Raw genomic sequence first — 25,209 nt, 5'->3', positions numbered from 1 at the left:
GATGTTGGGGAGCACTTGACTTGAAGTGGTCATGGGGAGATGGCATGAACTGAGATATGGAACAAGAAGGGAAAGAATTAGTTATGCCAAGAATTTGCATTTCTACCAATTCCCAGGTGATATGGATGCAGTCACTTGGGCCCATAGTTTGAGAAAGATGGTGGCTTGAGGGTACACTTCCTTAATTATACAATTAATCCTGGGACAGCCCCTTAACATCTCAGAGTGATCATTTTCCTCAAAATCCTTATCCCACATGCCCTGAGAAGCTGAGAATTTTGTCGAGAAGGTAAAAATCTCAGAAGGGAAGCTTTGAAAAGATCCTAGGAAAAAGTGAAGATTGAGGGCTGTGACAGGGAAGGATGAGGCTTCCTGGGAAGTGATACAGATTTCACCCATTTGTAACAAGCTACAAGACCATGATGCTGGCTTACCACTCAACCCACGAGGGCCTCAGTGCACGGTCTGTGCAAAGAAAAGTTGTAATGGACACGCAGTTCGGGACTGTACCGTGGTGATGGACTTGTGGACTGAGACTTGGCAGGGTGGTAGGATTCAAGTACTTTGCTGTCACATATGTGCTCTGTGCAAAGGGGTTATTCCCGTATGACATCCTTTCCGTGGGAGGAGAATCTTGGTGTAGGAGGGATTGCAGAGAACCTGGGATGGGACACAGGGACGTCCGAGCCTTTGTGAGCGTTACCCTCCACGTGAGGGGCAGTGGGGGGAAGACTGTGGCCGGTTTACCTGGATGACCTCTAAGGTCCCAGCTAGCCCTCACACCCTGTTGTCCTGGCTTGTCCTTGCGGCGTGCTCACAGTACTCCTGACTTTGACAGAATTTTAAAGTCGCAAGGCTGCTCCTGGTAACAGCTGCTACAGAAGTGGCTGGTCGTGGTCCGTTTCCTGAGAGAATTTTCCTGATTCTGGTGGGGCCAGGACCAACCCACAAAGTCAGATGTTCTTTGCAAGCCCTGCGTGCCTGACTCTCCCGTCCACCCTCCAGTAAGAGGCTGCCTTTTCTGCCCTTGGTCCAGTTCCAGGCACACTGCAGGGCAGGGAGCTGTGCTGGAGAGGGGCCGTCCTGAGAGTGGACCTGCTGGGGCCGGGTGCTCTGTGAACTGAATATACCCTTTCTTCATTTCATCCTTGCTGGGCTTGATTTAGGGAGTAGTTAATGAAAACACATGCCCCATTTCCCCCTCAATTTTGTGTTTTTAAACAACACCACCAACAAACAACCATTTATACATACAAATGTTGCTTAAGGAGACATTTGGCTTTATACAAGGGTCTCAGCCTCTTCATACAAGAGTATAAATGAAGAATTATTAAAGCATTTTATTCTGGTGGGCATCAGTGTGTCCTTGGAAAGAAATAGCAGATATGTTGACTTCTTGGCCTAACAAATTTCACTCCAATTAGTCTCAATGACCAGTTATGGAATCCATTTGTTCTATCGATTGAAGGCGGTAGGGGGAAGGGTGCACGAGAGGCTTGAATTCCTTGAAGGAGCATAAATGTGACCATTATGCAGAAAAGCAGGTCTCGTGGAACATAAGAAGGGAGTATTCACTGTACCTTTAAATTTGTTCTGTGGGGCTGGTTGTTTCCCTGGATGAAATGCAAAGCAAATCTCAAGACTTTCTGGTCACTTCCAAGTAATAAAGGACCTCTAGTCACTAATTAATATAACCAGTCCAATGTAAATATCAAACCATGTGAGTTTCATTTACTGTCACATCTCCTCCCCTTTCCCTGTTCAGGCCTCAAACAAGCTTGCTGCCTGCACAGCGTAGAGAGCAGTTGGTCTCTTTTTCCTTCTCTCATATTTGTTTCTCCTTGTGCATCTTGCCAGCTAAATGTTTCATCCCTGCAGAGTTGAAATGGTTGGGTCCAGCGTAGAGGAAAAGGGGATGAAACATGGTGGGTGGTGTCATGCTTTCTAGGTCTGGCAGGTGTTGGGAGCTCATTCACGAGTGCTTTTGATATACCCCCTGTACCCCAGCTCTGGGGGTCTGTCACTTGTGGATCCCTGCAAGGGTAATATCACATCCTCCGGCTGCTTATGGATGGGCCCTCCTCAGCCTTGGAATCAACAATGCACTTCCTGCCGAGGTCACCTCTCCCCTCCGACTGTCCTCTTGGGCTGAATCCAAATCAAACCTACATTAGTGCTTTCTGGCAGTGGCCATCAGCTCCATCCTTTGCTTCCACAAACTTTGTAAGCATAGCTCAATTCCAACACAGTCATCTCCCCTGCTTGCCATCGGAGTAGTGGGCCAGGCTGTTTGGTCCTTAAGATTTCCAGGTGCATCAGACACTTGAGGCCACTGTGTCTGCCAGGTCTCAGCAGACACTTACCAAGTCTTCTCAGGAGTTGTGTTGAGGCCCCTTTTCCAGGGCTTGGAATGAATATGGGCATGTCCTACCTCTTCCGTCCAAAGTGGAGTGACACACAGCAAAGAACTTTCTCTGAAAATCCTCTAATTCCCCAACTCCTGATCCTTTCATGTAGTTGATGGGTGAGAGGAAAGAGTGAAATCCCCCTTGCTACCCTTTCTTCCCCCTCCCCCCCAATACTGCATGGTGGCCTTAGTCTTTACTTTGATTGTGCCATATAATATTTAGGGATCTTAGCCCAACATTGCAACAAAATGGCTCCATTTTTTTTTGAAAGATTTTATTTATTTATTCGACAGAGATAGAGACAGCGAGAGAGGGAACACAAGCAGGGGGAGTGGGAGAGGAAGAAGCAGGCTCATAGCGGAGGAGCCTGATGCGGGGCTCAATCCCATAATGCCGGGATCACGCCCTGAGCCGAAGGCAGCCGCTTAACTGCTGTGCCACCCAGGTGCCCCCAAATGGCTCCATTTTAACATTCTGTTTGTGTGTGTGTGTGTGTGTGTCTACACACACACATACATTTGACCAAAAAAACATGGTTCGGCTTTTTTAACCTACTGACCATAAAACACTTAATTCAGTTAATAAAAAGACGAAAATAATGAGGCTCATCTTTCTGCCACCAGGAATCTCCGTCATGTCATCCTGAACTGATTGCTGAACTTAGTCTCCGTCTTCCAGTAGTTTATAATATTACTTAGCAAATTAGCCTTATAACTGAAATTTTTGGACCTAAATAAAAGACTGTATAAAGCTGGATATCATGAGATTTCCCCAAAATACCTGTGTAGGCAGGAAATGCTCTTAATGGTCATGAGGAGTTCGTGGCGATGGAGTAGCACTGTTGAATGCGGTCATGAATAGAACGAGCACCTCCAAGCTAGCGGGCCAGCTCGTGGGTGTATGGTGTTAGGGACCCTCAGGTCCATTCTATTCATACCTCTTGACTTTGTCGGCTGTGTAGTGAATCTGTGGCCACTGGCCACGTTGTTACAGGGTTCCTGGGGATTGTTAGGAGAAGAAGCCCATGCTGCGGACTTAGTTGGGACTCAAGAATTTCAGGGGAGACTTAGTGTAAGTACCACAAAGAGCCTGTTTTGGCAGGGCTGGGACACTTGAACCTATGTGGCTTTCAGGGCATCTGCTGATCAGAACATGTATTCCCTGCCTGTACTTCTTGAGGAATGGATATTGTTCAATATTTCAGATAGTAATAAACACCTGGTAAGTGCTGTATGAATCAGAACAACAGGCAAAGTGTCACAGAAACCTTCTCTCTACATGAAGCTAAATAATAAATGTGGGTAATTTTATTCATTCATTCATTCATTCATTCATTCATTCATTCTCTTTCTGTATATTTACCGAGTACAAATATGTGCTAGGCAGTATGCTAAGGGCCCAGCAGGATCGTAAAATCACAACGCTACGTTACATGTGGTTCAAAGTGACAAATCCTGTAACAGTAGATTGCCTACCCAGTCCTCCTGGAGGATTAAATTTACTTGGTTAAGTTGTTCATTTTAGATCTATGTACTTGTAATGTAAAAACACATTTTAAAAAATATTAGGGAAGAGGCTATTATCTTTAATGATAGGCTATTTAATTTTCTCTTAACGGATTTCTAAAAATCTGGAGTAGACTATATTTAATTTTGGAAAGGAGTCTCAGTATAAAACCTGCATGATGTCCAGGCTATGGATCAGAAAACTTGTAAATACGTAACAGTTGGGTTTCCTTCTAATATAAAAACAACTACTTGGCTTCTTTTGCAAACAATGAAAAATTAATCATAAATATAAAACCTCTTCTTTCTATGAAAAATATGTGGAAGGTCATAATCATTGTTTTTCCTATCTCTTACTGGAACCCACAGTCTCCAAATCCAATGGTCATATTTATTAATATGATATAAATGGAAAGACTAAATGATATCACTAAGGAAAATCGGATGACTTGTGGTTTGAACTTTACTGATCGTTTTGTACACTGAGGGGTTCTAAGTTACATTGCCATTTGAGTTCCAAGCATTTTCCTTGTATATCAAAGCATCTTAACTCCTGATATTGACAGTCTACTTCAAAATATTTCTTTTTATTTTTATGGAAGCCTGTCATCCTGAGATGACAGCCACAGTTTTGCCAACAATCTCCCACTTTTTACAGGGGTTTAAAATCTGAAGATGGGTATTGACTTGCACTGTGCAATGCCTCAGTGGGTGCTGGAGAAGGCTGTTTGCAATGGGTCTGAAAACATTGTAAAATAGTAAAAACTGGCATTTCAACAATTCATTCCAAAAACACACTGGATTCATAAGTGAGTTTCTGTTTTTCAAGTTTACATAGCTTGCTTCTAGTGTTAATGTTCTATTCCACACCTAAGGTGCCACTATGCATGGTTATTTTTGATCCTCAGGGAAACAGTCCTGATTTGTACTGAATTTCAATGATGTTGTGTTAAGCAAACTGTCATTTTGGAATGGTAGTAAGCAAGCCTTCAACAGCAGCTCTTTATTTCATCTGAAACCTTTGGGCCACACAACTCTGGCCTTTATCACACTTTCTGTTACCTTTAATTCATTATTAGCTTATGCATCTGGGGCCCCAGTCACCACTAACTACTGGAAAAATAATGGTGAAAATTAACAAGGAGAACATGCATTTCCTCTATCATTGCATTTAATCTTTGCAACAACCTTTTGAGGGAGGAATGGTCTCAGCTTTATAGGTCGTAGACTTTAATTTGTTCAAATTCACCCAACCTGTAGGTGGTAGAGAAAGCATTCATACTAAGACACGTGAAAAGATGCCCAGCCCCACTGATTGTATGGAAGTGCAAGTTGAAACTGCATGGAGATACTATTTTGAGAAAGATCAAGACGTTTGAAGATCCTGGGGCGCCTGGGTGGCACAGCGGTTAAGCGTCTGCCTTCGGCTCAGGGCGTGATCCCAGCGTTCTGGGATCGAGTCCCGCATCAGGCTCCTCTGCTAGGAGCCTGCTTCTTCCTCTCCCACTCCCTCTGCTTGTGTTCTCTCTTTTGCTGGCTATCTGTCTCTGTCAAATAAATAAATAAAATCTTAAAAAAAAAAAAAGAAGTTTGAAGATCCACCGTATTTGTGAGGCTGTGCGGGTTCAGACTGTACAGCCGCAATAGACAGTGTTTGGGCAACATCTGCTAAAATGGATATTGTACATATTTATGTCCATGAGGATTGACTGATTGTAGAATTGTTGATAATGACAAACGACTGGGGGCAAGCTTAATTGCCATTAATGGGGAGCTGATAAATTATGTTCCTTCCGCATGGTGGAATCCTTTGCATTCATGAAAAAGAGGAGGATCTGTGTGTAGCAAAATAGAAAGCTATCTGAGATAGATTCTTAAAGAAAGCAAGAAACGCGACACAAAACAGGATATTTGCTACTATTTTGGTTTTTAAAAAAGAATGTGGAAGTGTGTGTGTGTGTGTGTGTGTGTGTGTGTGTGTGTGTTTTCTTCTATCTGCATGAACCATCTCTGGAAGGAAACTTCTAAAAACTGTTAACATCTGGGGCGTCTGGGTGGCTCAGTTGGTTCAGCATCAGACTCTTGATTTCAGCTCAGGTCATGATCTTGGGGTTGTGAGATCGAGCCCTGTGTTGGCTCCGTGCTGTGCATAGAGCCTGCTTGAGATTCTCTCTCTCCCTCTCCTTTCACCCCTCCCCCCTCTAATCAAAACAAAACAGAACTGTTAACATCCATTGCCTCCAAAGAGGAAATTGGTGAGTGGCAGGCAGAGGTGAGAGGAAATCTTCTCAAGATGTCTTTAAAAATAGCTTTGGCAGTTTAAAACAGAAACCACATTTTATACTTAAAATGTTAAAGTGAAGTCGCGTCTGTAAAGCAAATGATAGATGCCCAGTTAACAACTATCCAGATTTACCTTAGGCCTCTGATGAGGTTTAGAGAGATCAGTGAAGAAGTCAACTCTAGAGAAAGGCTGTTTTTGGATGTTTGGGTTGTCGCCGTACCGATCTGAAAGGGAAGTCTCCAAAATTGGTCATCATGCTTATACTGCACTGGCTTGGAGTGAACAGATAGAATCCTCACCACCAACCCAGCTTGCAGAGAGGTTAAGACAGTCTGGTTTCCTTTGCCAACGTCTTTCCTCCCCACATACAGGTTGGGTGACCGATGATGAAACCCTGAGTAATACACACAAGGGGATCACAGTCACTGTGAGCGAGACCCCTAAGTGGTGAGGCTGAGACACATGGGGTTCTGGGTCAGAGTTTCTAGGGAAATTCCTTTAAACGATGTGGAGAGTATAAAACTGAGGCTGCAAGTGCCCCTGACCACTCAGCAAATAAATGCTAGATTACCCGAAACCGGAATCGGATCTGGGGGGCAAAGATGAGAAAGTATGTTAAGTATATAGTGAAGGGTGAATTTGGGCTGATTGGGAAACATTCATTTGAATGAATGCAGCATTTATTTTCAAGAATAAGCATGTCCAAATTCATGAGCAGAACTGTATTTAGTTAATCGTTCTCATGCCGGCTCTGAAAAAGCTGAATTATCATATCAGAAAGAGTCCAAGACCACATTTTTCATGAAGAGAAAAGCCTGTGGGAATGGGACTGTCAGGCGTAAACTTTGAGACATTTGACACCGGCATCTAGAACATGACTGTGTTGCTTTTGTGTTCCTCTGTCTCTAGGATCGCAACGTAGGCAGGGGTGAAATCTTAGGTATTTGGAATGGTCTCACCTTCAGTTTTCCTTTGGGAAAATGGTTAGTCCCTCTGATTGGACTGCTCTGGAACACAGCCATCAGAGCCCTAACTTGGCCCCAGGTGCTGCTTGGGCTGGTTTATATTAGATGATTAATTGCTTATGCAAGAACCAAGACTGTCCCTGGGAGGAAGAATAAAGACATGTTTTTATTGCAGCACTCCAAGGGTTAACTGAGGGATGGTTTGATATAGCTCATTTCCATTTCGAATTTTCAAACCTCTTGAGAAAGACTGGAAGGGACATGCTTCACATGTAGATATCCTTCCAGGCCCCATGCTTTCCTTTTCAAGCTTCCGTGCTTCCGCAAGTGGAGATTTCTTTGGTTTAATAAGATTTCCTTTTTAAAAATTCAAATACCTGCATGTCAGGTAAGAATGGAAATTAGTACGATCAGATGTATTTCTATAAACCGAAATTAAGGCCTTGAGCAAACTGGAGGGTTGGGAGGGTGAGGGAGGTGTTCACCTTGAACTCTGGGTACCCCACCGACATCCACGTAGGGCCCTGGGACATTTGTGTTGAGGAAGGAGTACCAGTGATGGGGCTGCTGAAAACGAAGCCAAGGGAGTTGAGGACACACATGAAGAAAGAACACATTGCCTGCGCAAGCATTTTTTTACCTTAGGATTCTGGGTCTCAGTGGGGTGACCCACGTGGATTAGGGCTGGCTCGCAAAGACTTTAGGGAGAGAAGCTTACCAGCCGGTAAGGAAGGGTAGAGATGTGTTAAGGACAGAAGATTGAGGGGAAGGACAGGGTGGAGAAAGTGGTGGGAAACTACACTTTGTACAGTTCAGCCATTTATTAGCATTTGGCATAAAAGTCTATAGAATTATTCTTTCTTTGTCTTTATAGTGAAAAAAGCTGTTGGCAAATGCCACTGAAAGTAATGTCTTTACTCAAGAATTGGCCAAAAGTTTGCCACTTAATTCTTTTGAATCTTTGAGTGTTTATAAGGTGAGTCCCAGTAATCTTTCCAGTTCTTTTAAGAGGCTATGGTTTTTAGGAAGCCTAGCATGTTTTGATCATAAAGTGGTTTTCTTGACAAGTACCATAGCAAAATGGAAAGGACCTTTAAGACTTTCAAATTGGATTCTCTTGATAATTGAAATGTACCAAAACAATGAATTTTTTTGGTTAAAGTTACTATAATTTGCAAGTTTGTACAATTTAGCAGATACAAGAAGGATTTAAAGTTTTTTGTTTTTATTTTGTTTTGTTTTTAGCTAGAAAGTTTGATTCAAATGCTATAGTCCTAAGAGTCAGACCTAAATGAACTCTCTTCTGAGGAGTAATGAATGGGAATTGCATAACTCATTTCTTCATGTTATAAGGCAAGTTATTTCTCTGACCACAAGTTATTTCAATGTTTCTAACTTATTTTCTCAAATCCTTCTCCCCATTTCTTTACCAGTGATTTGAGAAAGTAGAAGCAGTCTTGTGTTTTCCAAAGAGTTGGGGATTTCTAAGACTCTAAGGATAGCCCACTGAGCCACCAAGTTTATGTCTTAATTTAATTTATCCTAGTCATGGCTCACACTAAGAGAGGAAAAAAGGCAGTATCCACCTGGAGCTGCTGGGGTGGGAGGGGGTAGAAAGCATGATGTATCTTAAATTTGAAAGCCCAGGTGCTGGTCCACTTCTGCTAGCCATATGGCCTTTTGCAAGTCTCCTATGCCTTTCTGGGTCACAGTTTTCTTATAAATATAATGCAGAGGTTGGACTTGATAACTCAGAAAGGGGCCATCGATTCTAATGGCCTGGTATGTGATAAGAAATCAGATTTGTTTGGAAAATATGAATCTGCTTCCAGACTTTCCCCTAAGCTCTTGTTCTAACGTCTGGCCATTATATCCATTCCTTTTGTGTTAAGTTATTGAGGAAGTCAGTTAACAATGCAAATGTGATATCTGGGAGGGGTTTAAGCATTCATTTTTCAAACAATGTTCACTGGGGGCCAACTACACATCAGACATTTTACTAGGCAATGGACTTGTGACTTGGAAAAAGAGAGCCCTTGTGTGCCTTTTTAATTTTTTTCTTGAGGAAGTATATTTTTAATTTTTTAATTTTTTTATTATTATGTTATGTTAGTCACCATACAGTACTTCATTAGTTTTTGATGTAGTGTTCTGTGATTCATTATTTGTGTAGAACACCCAGTGCTCATTGCAATACGTGCCCTCCTTAATACCCATCACCGGGCTAACCCATCCCTCCACCTCCTCCTCTCTGAAACCCTTAGTTTGTTTCCCAGAGTCCATAGTCTCTCATGGTTCATCTCCCCCTCTGATTCCAGCCCTTCAGTTTTCCTTTCCTTCTCCTAATGTGTCCTCCATGCTATTCCTTATGTTCTACATATGAGTGAAACCATATGATAATTGTCTTTCTCTGCTTGACTTATTTCACTTAGCATAATCCCCTCCCTCCTTGTGTGCCTTTTTTTGAATTTATAGGTCGGTGGGAGGATACAGAGAAGTAACACAGGAAATTTCAACAGCATGATAAGGGCTGTAACTGGGGATGTTCAGGGAGCTATGGGCATTTACAGGAGAAACACCCATTAGGAAATCAAGGAGATCAAGGAAGCCTTCTTCGTGGCTGTAGATGTCTCAAGGGAGACTTGGAGGATGGATGGGAGTTAAGTCTGATGAAAGAATGGGAAGAAGATTCCAGGTAGAGTAAATCGCTAGTTAGACAGAATCCAGAGGGTTGGAGGAACTTGAAAGGAATCCAATATGTCAGGAGCACAAAATACCTGTGCAGGAATGGGTGGGGACTCTGGAGAGATGAGAATAATGATTCAAGTTCTTTTACTGTTGAAGAAGATTACTCTTCTTGCAGTGTGGAGAATGGACAGTGAAAGGAAAAAGCTGGCGGCACAGCTTGGGAGAGAAGAGAATGGCCTGAAAACAGTAACAAGGATGAGAAAAGAGAGTAGACTCAGAGCAGTCAGGGAGATGGAAATAAAGATTTGTGATGGGTCAAATGTAGGGAGTGAAAAAAGTGCGGCAAGGCTGCAGACTGGATTTTTTTGCTTATACAGGTATGTGAACAGCAATGCCATTTGCTGAGATAGGAGACAGAACATAGAGTAGGTCTGGGGAAAAGATAAGTTAATTTTGGACAAGTTGAACCTCAGTTGGCCAGTCCATAGTGGGTGCTCAATAAATATTTACTGAATGAATGAACATGCAAGTAAAAATGTCTAACAGGTATCTGGAAATGTGACTCTCCTAGTCAGCAGAGAGATCTTGGGTGGAGATATTTATTTTTAAGTCTTCAATGTACAAAGGAAACTTAAAAGCCTGGGAGTGGTTGAGATCATCCAGGGGAAGAAGTACAGAGGAGACAGGAGGGCCTAGGGACTGAATCTGGAGGAATATCAATACTTGAGCGCAGAGGCAGAGATGCTCTTGGAAGTGGCAGAGTCGGAAGGATCATTAGATAGGACTAAACACTAAACCCCTAGAGGTAAGTTCTGTGAGGGCAGAGGTATTTATTTGGCTTATATTTGGGTGGCTGCTATGGACAGAATTGTGTCTCTCCAAAATTCATATGATGAAGCCCTAACCTCCAAGGTGACTGTGTCTGGAAATAGGATGTTTTTTTTTTTTTTTGAAGATTTTATTTATTTATTTGATGGAGAGAGAGACAGCCAGCGAGAGAGGGAACACAGGCAGGGGGAGTGGGAGAGGAAGAAGCAGGCTTCCAGTAGAGGAGCCTGACGTGGGGCTCGATCCCAGGACTCTGGGGTCACGCCCTGAGCCAAAGGCAGACGCTTAACGACCGAGCCACCCAGGCGCCCCTAGAAATAGGATCTTTGGGAGGTAATAAGGTTAAATGAAGTCATATGCATAGAGTCCTAATCCAATAGGACTGTGGTCTTACAAGAAGAAGAGAGCATTCCATCTGCTCTGTGAGGACACAGGGAGAAGGCAGCCATCTGAAAGTCAGGAAGTAAGCCCTCACTAGAGTCTGACCAGGCTAGCACCCTCCTCTCAGACTTCCAGTTTCTGGAACTATAAGAAAATAAATGTTTGTTTTTAAGCCAGCTAACCTATGGTAGTTTGTTATGGAAGCTTGAGCTGACTAAGATAGTGCCCAACACTTAGAAATGGTCCTGGTAAATAATAAGTAATCAACATTTTTTAAATTGAGATATATTTGATATAGCATTGTATTATCCATATATGTTTTTGAGTCAATTGAATAAATGAGTCATTCCCTGGCACTCTCGTAAGTACGTCCCTTCCTTGAGACAGTGTGTTTATAGTTGAGGGGGTTGGGAAAAGTGAGAAACACTGGCTACCATAGAGGTCCTGGGTGCTTAGGGGGAGGGGGGCGGAACCAATTACCCAGATGATTACGGTAACAAAATAGGAAGAAAGACCTGAAAAGGCTCAACATGAACAAATCTCCTTTTTTTTTTTTTTTTTTTTTTTTTTTTTTACCATTTGGCTAAGGCTGGTTCTGATAATGGACAAGATTCTTGGTTGATTACTAGGGGTGTGTGTGTATGTGTGTGTGCCTGCGCACAGGCCCTCCTCAACATAAGACAGGACTATTTGAACCAATGTGAATTTAGGCCCAGTCTGGATATTGCTCTCCTCAGAGAATACCCTAAGCTGACAATGAGATTTCTCAAGTACATAATAGATAAAGGGAGGAAGAGGGACACAGTGTAATAATAATTGGAATAATTGGAATTCTTTTATCATTCATGGCACTTACAGTGAAAGTACTTTCTAAAGTGTCTTTGCCACATGCAGTATAAGTAAATTATATGAAAAGATTCTAAAATATTTTAAAAATTTTTTCAAGAAAATGTAAGATGAAAGTTACTCAATTCTGTTGAGCTGGTGAATTAAATCTGAATTGCTCACTGATTCACAGTACAGAGTCGCCATTCTGCCCGACAACCCAAAATTCAAACTATCTCTATCAACTCCTGGGTAGGAAGCCAGGAAATGGCATCTGAATCCCAGAGTTTGTGAGACTAAGGATCTTGGGGTTTGATTCTTGGCTTTTAAGTTATTTTATTTAAAAAAATTTTTTCTTGGAGTGGCAGTGGGAAGAAAAGGCTGTTTAAGAACATGTTAATGAATACTGATTCCACTTGGCTTCTATTACCTTGTATCTTTGCGGGCTTATGTAACATTTGATCATGTAAAGCCTGTTATACTTAGAAAGGTCCACGGATACAGTGTTAGTACAATTCTCTGGCCTTGAAGGAGCTGACCCCAGGGAAAAGATTCTCACTGAGCAAAGGTTAGCTCTGTGCTTTGGTGCCTTGGCAAACCTGCATACCCAGCACTTGACTGGTTGTGTCACTGGTTGGAAATGGGGTATACATGCTCCAGTTTGTCCACATCCTGGGCCAGGAGGCAAAATAAATCTATGGTGACAGAAATGAGGACAGTGGTTGCCTATAGGGGTTAGGGGTTGACTAGGGTGGGGCATGGAGGAAACTTTCTGGAGTGACGGAAATACTCTGTCACCTCACTGAGATAGTTGTTACAAGGGCATACCCATTTATCTAAACTTGCCAGCTGTACATGTTAAGATGTGTGCATTTCACTGCATATAAATTTCTCCTCCTAAAACAAAAATCAAAGGTCAGTTGAAAAAAGTCCAGGAGCTAATCAAAAACCCTACAAACAAATAGGCTGAATTATTTTTAACATGAGTGAAACTTAAAAGGACATTCTTCATTTTTCCTTTACTTTGGAGGAAGATGGATGGTGTCAAATAAATGCACAAAGATAAGCTCCCAAACAGAGCGTTTTATTTTATTGTTTTTAGAGAGAGAATGCTCTTGGGTGCGCGCAGGAGTGGAGGGGGAGGGGCAGAGGGAGAGGGAGAGAGACTCCTGAGGAGGCTCCACACCCAGCCTGGAACCCGATGTGGGGCTCGATCTCACGACCCTGAGATCATGACCAGAGCTGAAATCAAGAGTTGGATGCTTAACTGACTGAGCCCCCCAGGCTCCCCCCAAACAGAGAATTTTTATTCAAAGTAATGCTCAGTTTAGACACAGCTAGACCTTCATGTTTTGGAGTGAAGGAACCATCTCTCGTACCATAAGCTGTTTTGGAAATAATTCCAAATTGATTTCCTTTCATGTTTCTGTTAGAGGAATAATGTTTTTGTAAATGTAAAAAGCTTTTAATGGAGCTAGAGAAGAAACTATGTTGGTCATAGTATTGTCTGGTTACGAACTAAAAATTCAGAGCTCTCTTGTGAGTCATGCTGCCAAGAATTGCAGGCTTAATCTTCAAGATTGTATGAATTTGAATTTTGACTTTATGGCCTCAGTCAGTATGAGGATACAAAGATAATCTTCTAGCAAAAACACTTTTGAAAATGGTAGAATGTGACATGGAAATTAGCTTTTAGAGATAGTTATTAGATAGATGGGATACAATTTTATTCTTCTAACTATCTGGATTATAAACTAGCCAATATTTGATGACCTGATATGACCAAGCACAGTGCTAGGCACTCAGAGAGTTCCCAGGAACTCTATGCAGGGCTTGTTCTCAAGGAGCTTTTGAGGAGGACAAGGGGATTAAAAACTATATTAATAACTCATTCAAGGAAGAATGTGATAAATGCATGAGAATACCATTGTCATTCAGTGGAGAGGAAATTCCTTTTAAAAAAGGAATAAAGGAAGACATTATGGATGTGGTGGCACTTGGGCTGGACCTGGAAAAGAGTATGCTTGCCCCCGACAAGCCAGCAAAGCAGGGGTTGTAGGCAGAGAGAATAGCATCAGGAAAGCTTCAAGTGCTGGGAGCCCCGGGGTTTCCTTTGTCTGCAGTGCAAGGCTACAGGTCAGAGGAGATACATGAGGCAGGAGGAAGGCCTGAACCCCTTGGGGAGCTATGATCTGGGGAAAGGGTAGAGCCAGGTCATCAGAAGATGGATCCTGAAGCAATAAGAGCCCAGGAGCTAAAAGGCAGCAGGATTTAAGAAGCAGGGGGAAGGAAGAGGCAGACAGGTCCCTAGGACGCTCTTACAACAAGTCAGGTAATGAGGGCTGAAGAAGCCTGATGGAAACAGTGGAGGGACAGGGAGAGCGGCCCATCTAGAATGCTCCGCAATGTGGAAGGTGAGGGAGGGAGAGACAGCCGGCACAGAAGACTGAGAGACGGTCATCCGGCGACTGCGACTGGAGGGACAGTGATGCTGTTCATAGCCCAGAGTTGAGAGGAACGTCATGTTTGTGGGAGAGAGAATGATGACTCATATTTTGAGCCAGTCAGAAATGCCCAGGAGACGCTGGAAAAGTGGGTCCGGAGGTACGCTCAGCAGTGGAGCTAGAGAGAGACTGGACCCTTCTTCACCTGCCAGTGCCCGCAGTCGTGGCAGTGGGGGGAGCACGTGCCCTCTGACCCCGTGGAGAGAGGTGAGGGGAGAGCTGGGAGAGGGCTGCAGGGTGAGGTTATTTGCCAGAAGCACTAAAAGAAAACTGGCAAGGTGCAGTACCTCTCCCCGCCCCGTCCCCAAGCCTGGAAGATGACTCTGACCAGGAAGAGGGAAGAGAATGCTGGAGAGAAAGCATTCAAGAAAACTGCCTTTAGTGGACTAACCCAGACTGCTGGTCTCAGAATAATCAAGGTCTGTGAAGATTATTTGCAGAGCTTCCTTCGTTTTTTCCCCTCTCCTTCCTTCCCTTCTTCCTTCCTGCACATCCACGTTTTTCGACTGGCCTAGTGCCTGGGTGGCCACTGTTGACCTAAGGAGGAGTTAGGATTCACCACTGTCACCTACAAAGGGTAACTGTCTTTTCAATATTTGTCTTTATAGCCGATTGTGGAGGGAGTGCTTCTCTGCTCCAATATTGCCATGTTTGGGGTCTTTTAAAGCATGGAATGTGTATTTGCAATATGACAACATTAAAATGTTTGTAACTCTCTTTTATATAACTTTTTACTTCTTTCTCTGTACTGCTCTGGAGAGCCACTCGTAATATCTTGGTAACTGCATAGGGTCCCAGGGCCAGAGACTGGCCACTCCTGGCATTGTGATTAGAGTCATTTAATACCCAAGGCCATGACTAACGTCTGGCAACGAAGGTTCCACTGGGTGTCATGTGTCCTGGGACCTTGGGTGAAGGCAAAAAGGGAGCACCTTATTACTGTGTGTTAGTACCATGGTCGGGGGAAAAGTTGAGGACCAGGTGGACCCATGCAGGGCACCACTGTGTAATGAGACATCCCCCCCGTGATCAATGCCAGTACAACTAGAAGGCCTAAAATCTGTTTAAAACAGAGGTACCCACCTTTGTCTTATCTTCATACCCCAGGCTTTTAATAATATATTTTTTCTGTATGTTTACAGAAAGCAGTCAACTGAGCTATTCGTGGAAAGGTTTGTGGGTTTGGTTAACGAGGTGGAGGAGTATTACATTTCAGCTGGAAACACATCCCTAGAATGCCAAAACATTTATTCCAAAGTCTGGTTTCCTGGTGCAATCGGAGGCACGGCAATAGTGTGTCTGTTCAGAGACTGGGGGTGTGGGGGGGGGGGCTGGGGCCAGCAAGGCATTTGATCCAAGTGTATTCCAGAAGGCTTTTATTGTTAAATTATATTCTTCAGGAAAAACCGCCCATGTCACATTTTGTAAACTTGATATCCATACACTTTTGACTGGCATTCTATTTTAGCCATAAGCCTATGATTTACAGCAAGCCTGTTTTCCCTCTTGCTTAGGGTGGCAACAGAAAGCATGGGGTGCTTTCCAGGCTCCCAGGATAAGGAACAAATGGGGCTGGGGTTTTGTTTCTCCCCAATAACGCTGCCTCTAGCTGTGCCACTCTGCGCTCCCTGAGCAGACAGCAAGCTTCTCCTCACTCCCCACTGCCATTCATCCAGCTCTGTGCAGCAGCCCAGCTGCTGTGTTTGCCGGGAGGGGCTGCCAAGTGCCCTGCCTACTGGCTGCTTCCCGAATCCCTGCCATTCCACACACAAACACATCCACACACGCTCTGCCTCGCTCACACACGGAGCTACACGCACATGCGAGCACATTCCTTCCTTCCTTCTCACTGCCTCAGCCCTTGACTTCTACAAGCCCATGGAACATTTCTGGAAAGACGCTCTTGATCCAGCAGGGTAGGATTGTTTTGATTTCTCTCTTTGTAGCTTTAGCATTTTGAGAAAGCAACTTACCTTTCTGGCCAGTGTCTGTATCCTAGCAGGGAGATGAGGATTTGCTGTTTTCAATGGGTTTATGTGTGCATCTCCTTTTTCTTCCGGGACTTGTAGGATTCTTTGTGTAATTTATGTGTAATTTGGTGGGTGCAGATTTTTAAGAGCCCTATGAAGTGCTTTTGCATGTGTTTAAAAAAGACATTTGAAAATTGAAAGTGTGATTTATGGAAACGAAATCATCTGTAAAAAAATTGCTTTGGAAAGTAATGGTTGCTGGCCATAAAGAGAAATATCTGTGATTCACCTAATGTGTTTTTAACCCTTTCTTTGCTTACAGTCTATGGTTATTGATGCTAAGCTCAATTTTGTCTTCATATTAAACCAACTACATCTGCATAGTGTCCAAAAATGTTCTGTTTGTTCTTGTAAGAACTAGATAAAATGTATACTTATTAGTATAAAAAAATTAAAAAAAATTACAGTTAGTAACAGCAACTGTGACATTTGTGCCATGAACATTTTGTTAGGTACTCTGTTGGGTGTTTGGGATAGCAATTAAAGCAAAGCATTAATGGTCTTATCAGATAGTTGTATCAGAGTCTGTTAGGCTAGGGCAAAGGAAGTTTATTAAAAAGTATAAACTCTCCGGGATTGTTGGTGCACAATATATTTACCATATCTTCTATGTGTCATATATACATATATTGTTAGTGTGTGTACACTTAGATTTTAATTCAGTTCAAAACTTTTTTCTATTCAATTTTCATCTGAATATTTGATTCTGCATATCCTAGCGAAGTGAATGGGGAAGGTCGAATTGCAGGAATAAAAAAACAGAAATGTAGCATTGCATTTCAAAATTTGTTGGTTAGATCAACAGTGTAACATAGTGGTCAAAGATTTGGTTAATGAACTGAGGTTACATTTTGTATGAAAAGGTCACATTTCATATTAAGCTTTCTGAAGTTTCGGTTGCATAACCTGTGGAAGACACGAACACCCATGTACGCCTAACCAAAGGTTTTTGTGAATCATCATTCACATGAGAATTCATGATGGGAGCAAGTACAGTACTGTGGTCCAACACAAACATAGGAGTCAGGCTGGGAGCATCTCGGAAGGTCGTGGCTAGAATTTTGCAGATGAGGAAACTGAGGTCTGGCACCATTCTTCTGCTTGCAAAGTGCAGCTCTTCCTATGGGTACACCTTGAATCTCCGCCCCCCCCTTCTCCCCAGATGTCTCCTCTCAGTCCCTGCAGCTGCTAAATATAGCTGTCTGTGGCTGGCTGCACATGCAACTGCACACCCCATTCTATCTGCCATATCTCAGTTACAGAGTGGCCCTCCCCAGGGTCATTCTATGTACACACTACATTATTTCCAGCCAACTAGGAGAGTAAATCGAACAGAAAGAGAGACAAACAGAGATAGATAGGAGTCTGGCATGGGGCACATAAGGCAGCACAGTCGAGAAAGCCGGCCCCTGCATTAGTCTTGCGAGTTTGTTTTAAACCTCGTCTTCCCCGGGCCACCTTTAGGAGATCCCTCTGCACCCCCGCCCTCCTGCAGTGAAATTTAGCCTCCATCCAGCAGCGACGAGTAAAGTAAAGTTCAGGGAAGCTGCTTTTTGGGATGACTCCAAAACGAGTTGCGCCTGGAGTGATGTTTAAACCAATGTCAGTGCAAGGCAACAGCCCCTGGCGGGCTTCCAGTACCTTTGTAATGCATATGAGCGCGGGAGATCGGTACTTAAAGTTGGAGACTCGGAGCCCAGAGTTGGCTGAGCGCACTCGCACCGCGCTGCGCTTGATCGCGTCTGGCCGCCCGGCTCCACGGGACGGGCCGGCTCCCGGGGCAGGGCCAGAACTCGCTTCGTGGCGGGACATGCGCTGCGCCGCCTCTAACCGTGGGCTGTGCTCTTCTTCCAGGTGGCCTGTCGGCTGCTGAGTTTTCTGCCGCGCGGGGAGACGGTGCGCGCTTTGCCCGCGGCCACTGACCATGACCATGACCCTCCACACCAAAGCCTCCGGAATGGCCCTGCTGCATCAAATCCAAGGGACCGAGCTGGAGACCCTGAACCGCCCGCAGCTCAAGATCCCCCTGGAGCGGCCCCTGGGCGAGGTATACGTGGACAGCAGCAAGCCTGCCGTGTACAACTATCCCGAGGGTGGCGCGTACGACTTCAACGCCGCGCCCGCCACCTCCGCGCCCGTCTACGGCCAGTCCAGCCTCGCCTACGGCCCGGGGTCTGAGGCGGCGGCGTTCGGCACCAACGGCTTGGGGGGCTTCCCGCCGCTTAACAGCGTGTCTCCGAATCCGCTGGTGCTGCTGCACCCGCCGCCTCAGCTCTCGCCCTTCCTGCACCCCCACGGCCAGCAGGTGCCCTATTACCTGGAGAACGAACCGAGCGGCTATGCGGTGCGCGAGGCCGGCCCGCCTGCGTTCTACAGGTACCCGCGCCGTGCGCCGCGCCTTGTCGGGGTGGCAGCTGCGCGCCCGGCGGGCAGGAGGGAGCGAGGGGGCCGCGCGGTCGGGAGCTCGCGGGAGGCTGTAGGCCGCGGGGCTGGCTGGGCACCCGGCAGCCGGCCATAGGAGCCACGGCACTCGCGGCCCGGCCGGGGCTTGGGGTCGGAGGTGGGGGGGGGGCTAAGTGTTTGTGGATCTTGCTTTCGAGAGCCAAGTTCTCTTGCCTGGCAGCTTAAAGAAAATTCTATTCTCCACCCCCCTGCCATCTGCGTAAGAGGCAGATCCGAAAACCCGTGGGCTTCCTAACTCATTTGGAAAGATCATACAAAGCGGAGGTTGTTTGTTGGGGGGGGGAACACCCCAAAGCAGATAAACACAAAGCTCGTGAAGTCCCTAGTGAATGTCCCGCTTTGGTATTTAAGGCTGAAGGTGTGTAGGGTTAGCGGAGCTGAGAGTTGATTATTATTATTATTATTATTATTATTATTTGAAATTGTTTTAATGTGCTCACAAAATTTTCTTTCATCTCGAATTTCTGATTGGAAATATGCACGCTATTATTACGATGACGATGATTTTGTTTGTTTTAGCAAGGAGTGCTAGCACCTACTTTCCCCCCTTCCTCTCCATCCCAAGTTCGAGGCTTTAGGATTGAATTGTGCTCCTCAAAAGAGCAGTAGAGGAATTGAATGAGTCTTAACAAGTTTCTGATTTCTGAGTTATCTGGCTGGGTCCGTGTTGGAGCAGATTGCTGGCATATGAGTTCTGACAGCCGAAAATTTATAGGTGTCTTGTGAGTTTAAAACATGCACCGTATTGAAGAGGGTTTTGAAATAACTCTCCGGCCAGCTAAGTTACATTTCTGGCCTACCCTGCAGACCATTACCCGGGAGTGGTGTGCGGGGTCAGCTTGGTTGCGCACCTTTGAGTCGCTGTAGAAGTGTTAGTAGCCCAGGAAATACAGAAATACATTTGTGACTTAAGTGGCCAGTATTTTATTTTGTGTCCTTACATCCCCCACCCCCAAGGATTATACTTTCCTCCCCTCTATTCTCCTATTACCCCTTTGACAGTTTCTGCATTTTCTTCCAGATGGACCTGGGGAGGGCTTAGGTGGGTGATTCTGATGAACACCTGTGCCCTAGGCACCCAATGGCCAGCTGTACTCTGGGGTGGGTCTGGGAGGCCTCAGGGTGCCCACGTGGCTGGGTGCTGTGTTAGGCACAGCCAGTCTGCAGACAGGTGCCTGGACTTGCCTCCTGCCCTTACCTGGATCCGTCTGCATTGTAAGCTTTGGACCGTTTTCTATTCAGTGTTCTAGTTCCAGAGATATTCATAGCAGAAGAAACAGGAGGAAGGTGCAGGTTGGCCCCAGAGGATACGGAAGGGCGCACTCTTGGGGTATCTGAAAGTACCTCATATCCTTTGGCTTCCTCGAGGGACTTTAGAGCATCCCACAGCCAAACGGGTTCAGACTGAGTTATTACTTAAAAGACAAAGAATGAACAAAACTTTAGAAAGTTGGCATATTTTAAATTAATTTTACTTGTTTTAATTCAGGGTTAAAATGGAAAGAAAAAGAATTTATTCTGCTCACTTTTTTTTTTTTTGATGTGTTAGAACAAAATATAACGATTAAGTCTTATTCACACAACCTTTTCAACCCCTTGATGTGAAGAAAGGCACTTGGTATGATGTGAATTTCATAACCTTATGGTGGACTCCAGAAACTATATTCTTTTCCGTTTAATTTTCAGTTCTTTTATTGCAAATTAATCCTACTGAATTTCAATGGGCACTAATGAGACTACTCCTCAGTGGATTATTTACTGCCTTGCTAATAATTACAAAGTGAGCCTGGTCAAATAAAGAGAGGACCACATTTAATTCAAAATTGTTCATCATCCCAGTGGCAAATAATATTACTATAATATGCCCCATCTTAAACTTTTTGCATTAGATGGTATTCAGATATATTTAGAATAATGAAAAAAATGACATGGAACTTTAATAATAACGTTAAGAACTCATACACAGGAGTTTCAATGTGGAAACTTAGTTTTAGAATGATTTTTCCTTTGTAGTTTATTTCCTATAACATCCTTACTCTTTGCTTTGAATTCTGCCTCTGGGTAACCAGGGAGGAAGAGATGACTTTATACAAGTATTATTTCAAATCGACAGATGTTACTTAATATTTTTGCCCTCTCAGTTTTCCTGTTTTGAGTAACTGGGTAAAAAGAAAAAAAAATTGATTAGAGGATCATGAAATTGCTTAGTGAGTCTGGAACATGTTTTTTTTTTTTTTTTTTTTTTTAAGGAATAAAATAGAGAAGAATATAATAGAAAATATCAGAGTGCATAATATTTAGTAAGGGTGGGTTTTGTTTCCTGAAAATTTGTTTTAATTATGTACGCTTATATGCACTGGCTCTGATGTAGAATGTATTTCTTACTGTAGACGTTTGAAAGTTAGTGGCCTAACATGTTATGTTCGGTAAAAAGTAAAAAATTTAGGTAAGTGGCTAGTTTTAGCTACACAAACCAAAAAGGCATTTTGATTGTCTTTATTTTATTTTTCCCCTATACATTACCTGATGCCTTCAGGTCAGTTAGATTAAGCTTTATTATTTCTGATTCTGAACTTTTCCACTTGTAACATGGTGCTGTCATGTGGCTTGTCTATCTGAAGGTCCCACTGGGATGTTCAGAGAATTTACATGAAGTTCACATCATTTAGCATTAAGAGACTATGGTTACTTTCTTCTAATGGCCACAGGATGCAGCCATGTCTATGTATAAAGAAATGTAATAGATAAAAGTGCCCCGGGCATGCAATTATGTGAAAAAGATTGTCATGTGTCCCAACAAATTGTTGAGAGGGAGCACATTTGCAAACAGGCAAGCTGTGACTTTCAAAGATGTGTCTTACCTAAAATTTCATGATGAAGGCACCTGGGGGTCATCTTCTCCTCAGTTCTTTTTAGTGTTCAAACAACTCAGGAGGTTTGAATAAAACTAAAGATGAAACATAATTAGATCCACCATGTTTTTAAAAATTCAAATTAAGTATTTAGTGCTCCGTGTTCCTTTCAGTTTTATGACTCAGTATTCTTAAAGGCTAAATTTTACCCACTTCTCCCCCCTCCCCCCACCAAAACTTGACCAATACAGACCTGTAGCATCAAAATCAATGTCTTAGTAATTTGTCTGCTGGCTGTGTGCATGTTTTGAATGAATAGTGGGTTCATTGGTGATCATTTAAAAACGATTCCTCAACTTTAAATAAGGCTCATTTCTAGGGAAAGATTTGAATAGCTGGTTTTCATGTTTCCAGTAATTCTTTCCTTGTATTTAGGTGATATTTTAGCACCCTTTATTTCTGTTCTTACTTATTTCATTCATTTAAGTTGTGACTGTTCACCTGGCGTTTTGTGCTGACCTAAGAATAGTTCAGGAGCCACATATTGCCTCGGGAATGAGTGTATTTTAGGTTGAAAAACGGATTCACATCTTGAATCCTCATTTCATTTTCACCTACTCCATGTGGCTTGTACCTGTTTGGTAGAAAGCCCCTGCAGGATAATTGCCACTTATTCTAATCTTCTTTCTTGCACTCAGTTAATTTGGATCTTTGGATTGCTTTTGTGAATGTATTTAGGATGTGACATTCCTAATTTGGGAAAATTCAGGTTTACCATTTGGGTTTCTTATTGTTGTAAGAACATAACAGACAGGGGCAAGACATCGACAATGACAGGAACAACAGATATCAGGAAAAACTATAAAAGATGACACACTTTCTGTTACTGACAGGATATTAAAATTTCGTCAAGTGGGATAGTGTATAGGAAAGCAGTACATAGCCGCATAAGCATTCAGCATTTCATTATTTCTTTGACATGTTAATATTCATGCCAGTGCTTCTGTAAGCTAAAAGACAGTAGGAAAGAACAGATTTAAATGGAAAGGAGTTTCATTACAGATATAAATTAATGATAATGTGAAATCATTTTCTGTGGAAGTCAGATTTAAGTAAAATCTTCATCACCATCTGCAACATTTGTTTGCAGCCTGGGTTATCATAAATAACATTTATTTAGAGATACATTAAAAAAAATCAAAACCCTGATTATGTGAAAATAGTTTTACATAAGGAAATATATGAGTTATAATTATATTTCTTCTAAAGTAACACAGCACAAAACGAATACATATGACTCCTCCCTGTGACATCAGTATTATTTTTAATGTAACGTTAGAAGAACCCAGTGCAAGGAACCGCGTGCTAAGTGTGTTCCCTGCTTTTCCAGGATACATTGAATGGATAGGACAAATTAGTCATTTAGCTTAATTCCAAGACTCCGTTTGCTTTTTGAAGAAGGAAAACAGAATGGCCACAACTGTTTAGAACCAAGATGCACACTCCAGAGAGAGATGCTTTATAAATCCCCAAAATACAGCCACTCGAACACAAACCAACCAAAGTGAAACTGTGAGGGATTTCATAGAAAGGAGGCAGCCCATCAAAGCCATCAATTAGTTTTGTTTTCTATTTTAAACTCTGCCAATGCATTGTCAGATTGTGCCCTTTTTTAAAAAAAAAAGGTGTGTCGGAGCCGTTCCCTGCTCCACTCGTAAAACATTACCCACCGCCCTGCTGCCTTCTGAAATCGGAGGACTTCAGTGGGTTGGAGGAGAAGGGAAGCACCTTTATGATATTCTTGATCTGAGAAGGGAAGAAATCCTAATTCCTGGGTTCTGCACCTTGGAGAATGTTATTGGGAATTATGAGGGAAGCTTCGCATTGATCTACAACACTTCCAGTCATGTGTACGTGTTTAGACTCTATGAAGAGAGAAGATAGAAAAGAAGACTACTTTGGTCCCAACTGACAACATTTTATGTAGTTTGATAAAGTCATAATTTCAAAAAGCTAGCTCAAATAAGAAACGGTATGACTGACACTTGGAAGAGATAACGATGGTGTGACGGACGGATTGTGATGTGATGGTGGTGGTGGGGATGAGGACGGTGATGGCAAGAAAACACTGGTGTCTTGTCGGGGTGGGCAGTAGTTCTGGATGTCTGCTATAGAGCCTGGAGATGTTTATCCTATGCAGAAATGAAATCTTTTCAACGTGCCTGGCTTGTTTTTATGTACTTATAATTTAAGAAATAGTCAAATGTCAGTAATGATATTATCAGTGATAGTAATACCATAAATCTAATAAGTACGACACAGAAAATGTAAAAAGAAAACTCCAAACAAGCCTGGAGAATATATGCATATATATGTGTGTGTGTGTGTGTGTATATATATATATATATATATATATATATATATATATATATATATTTATATTTTTATTTTGTTTTGTTATGTTTGTTTCTCCTTTCTGGAGGGACAAAATTGGGTCCCCCAGTCTGCTCCCATGACAGCTGCTTTAATGAAATGTGTTACTGTGGATGAGGTAGTAGGCTACTTGGTCTCGTAATTTTCTACTTTCTGTGAATTATGCTTTGGGAAAATCATAGAAGTGCACTTAAAGCTAATAAAGCTAATTAAGAAATGTTCGGGGCTAGATATTTCCAAATAAGTCCCGGATAAACTCAGACGGGGTTCTTGTTTTTCGAGAGTTCCCCAAATGTTCCCTGGATGGGGGGTGGTTAGTGAATGGTCTCTGCAGTTTAGTTCCATTGAGCTGGAAAGCTCCAGAGCGGTCTGGTCCCAAGGCCACCTCCGACTCCCTGCTCCCATCCCCAGGCTGCATCCTTGGGCTGGGGCTCCTGCCTGTTCCCCACAGCGGTGCGTGGGGGGCCCCGACAGCCGATGCCGCTGTGCCGGGCAGTACTTCCTGGGCAGTGTTCTTGGCAACTGGACTCTCTTCTCTCACAGAAAGACTTGAGATTTTTGCTAAGACCCTGAAAGTAAAAGACAATTTTCTTCCAATTTCCTGCAACTAAATGATGTTAGAAATAGTAGTTTTTACATTGGCATACTTCCTCCTTCCACTGTTTTCTTAGTAGTAGTCCGTTCTCGTATTTTCTTTTTGCTTTGCTTTATTTTCTAATGTTCTTTAAACTCCTTTTGGCTTCTTTTCCCTATCAAGCTTGCTTGCTTGCTTTTTTTTTTCCTGTTTGACTTGCTCCCTCTGCGTATTCCCAGATTTTTTCTTCCACCTTTTCTGGTTTATTTCTTTATTGACCTGTTTCATCTGTTATTTTAATGAAATTTGGACCATGGCTCAGTAGAGTTTCTACCTAGCACGGGAAAACCAGCGGTGTAAGAATAACCCAGAGTACCAGAGTAGTATTAACTCCATTAAAAGTTATAAAAACATTTTTTTCCTTGTCTCTAAGCTTAAAAAAAAATAAAAAAAAGAACAGGAAGAAATT

General features: G+C 43.0%; 1 protein-coding gene across 11 annotated transcripts in view; it reads left to right on the top strand.

The window, feature by feature from the left end:
* The window catches only part of ESR1 (estrogen receptor 1), a 390,082-nt gene that overhangs the window by 110,460 nt on the left and 254,413 nt on the right, over nt 1–25,209 (top strand). For 8 of the 11 annotated variants that reach the window (XM_044386430.3, XM_048226166.2, XM_048226168.2 and 5 more), the window contains one exon: nt 18,273–18,794. In XM_044386430.3, the coding sequence (XP_044242365.1) occupies nt 18,343–18,794 (452 nt within the window). In that variant the 5' untranslated portion in view covers nt 18,273–18,342. Of the gene's footprint in view, nt 1–11,615; nt 18,795–25,209 lie in introns of those variants that run through there. The other 3 variants (XM_044386433.3, XM_026505074.4, XM_057310957.1) reach the window with 3 other exon arrangements.

This window comes from Ursus arctos, unplaced genomic scaffold (assembly GCF_023065955.2).
Source record: "Ursus arctos isolate Adak ecotype North America unplaced genomic scaffold, UrsArc2.0 scaffold_13, whole genome shotgun sequence".
Lineage (NCBI taxonomy): Eukaryota > Metazoa > Chordata > Mammalia > Carnivora > Ursidae > Ursus > Ursus arctos.
This window is presented reverse-complemented; position numbering and strand designations above follow the sequence as displayed.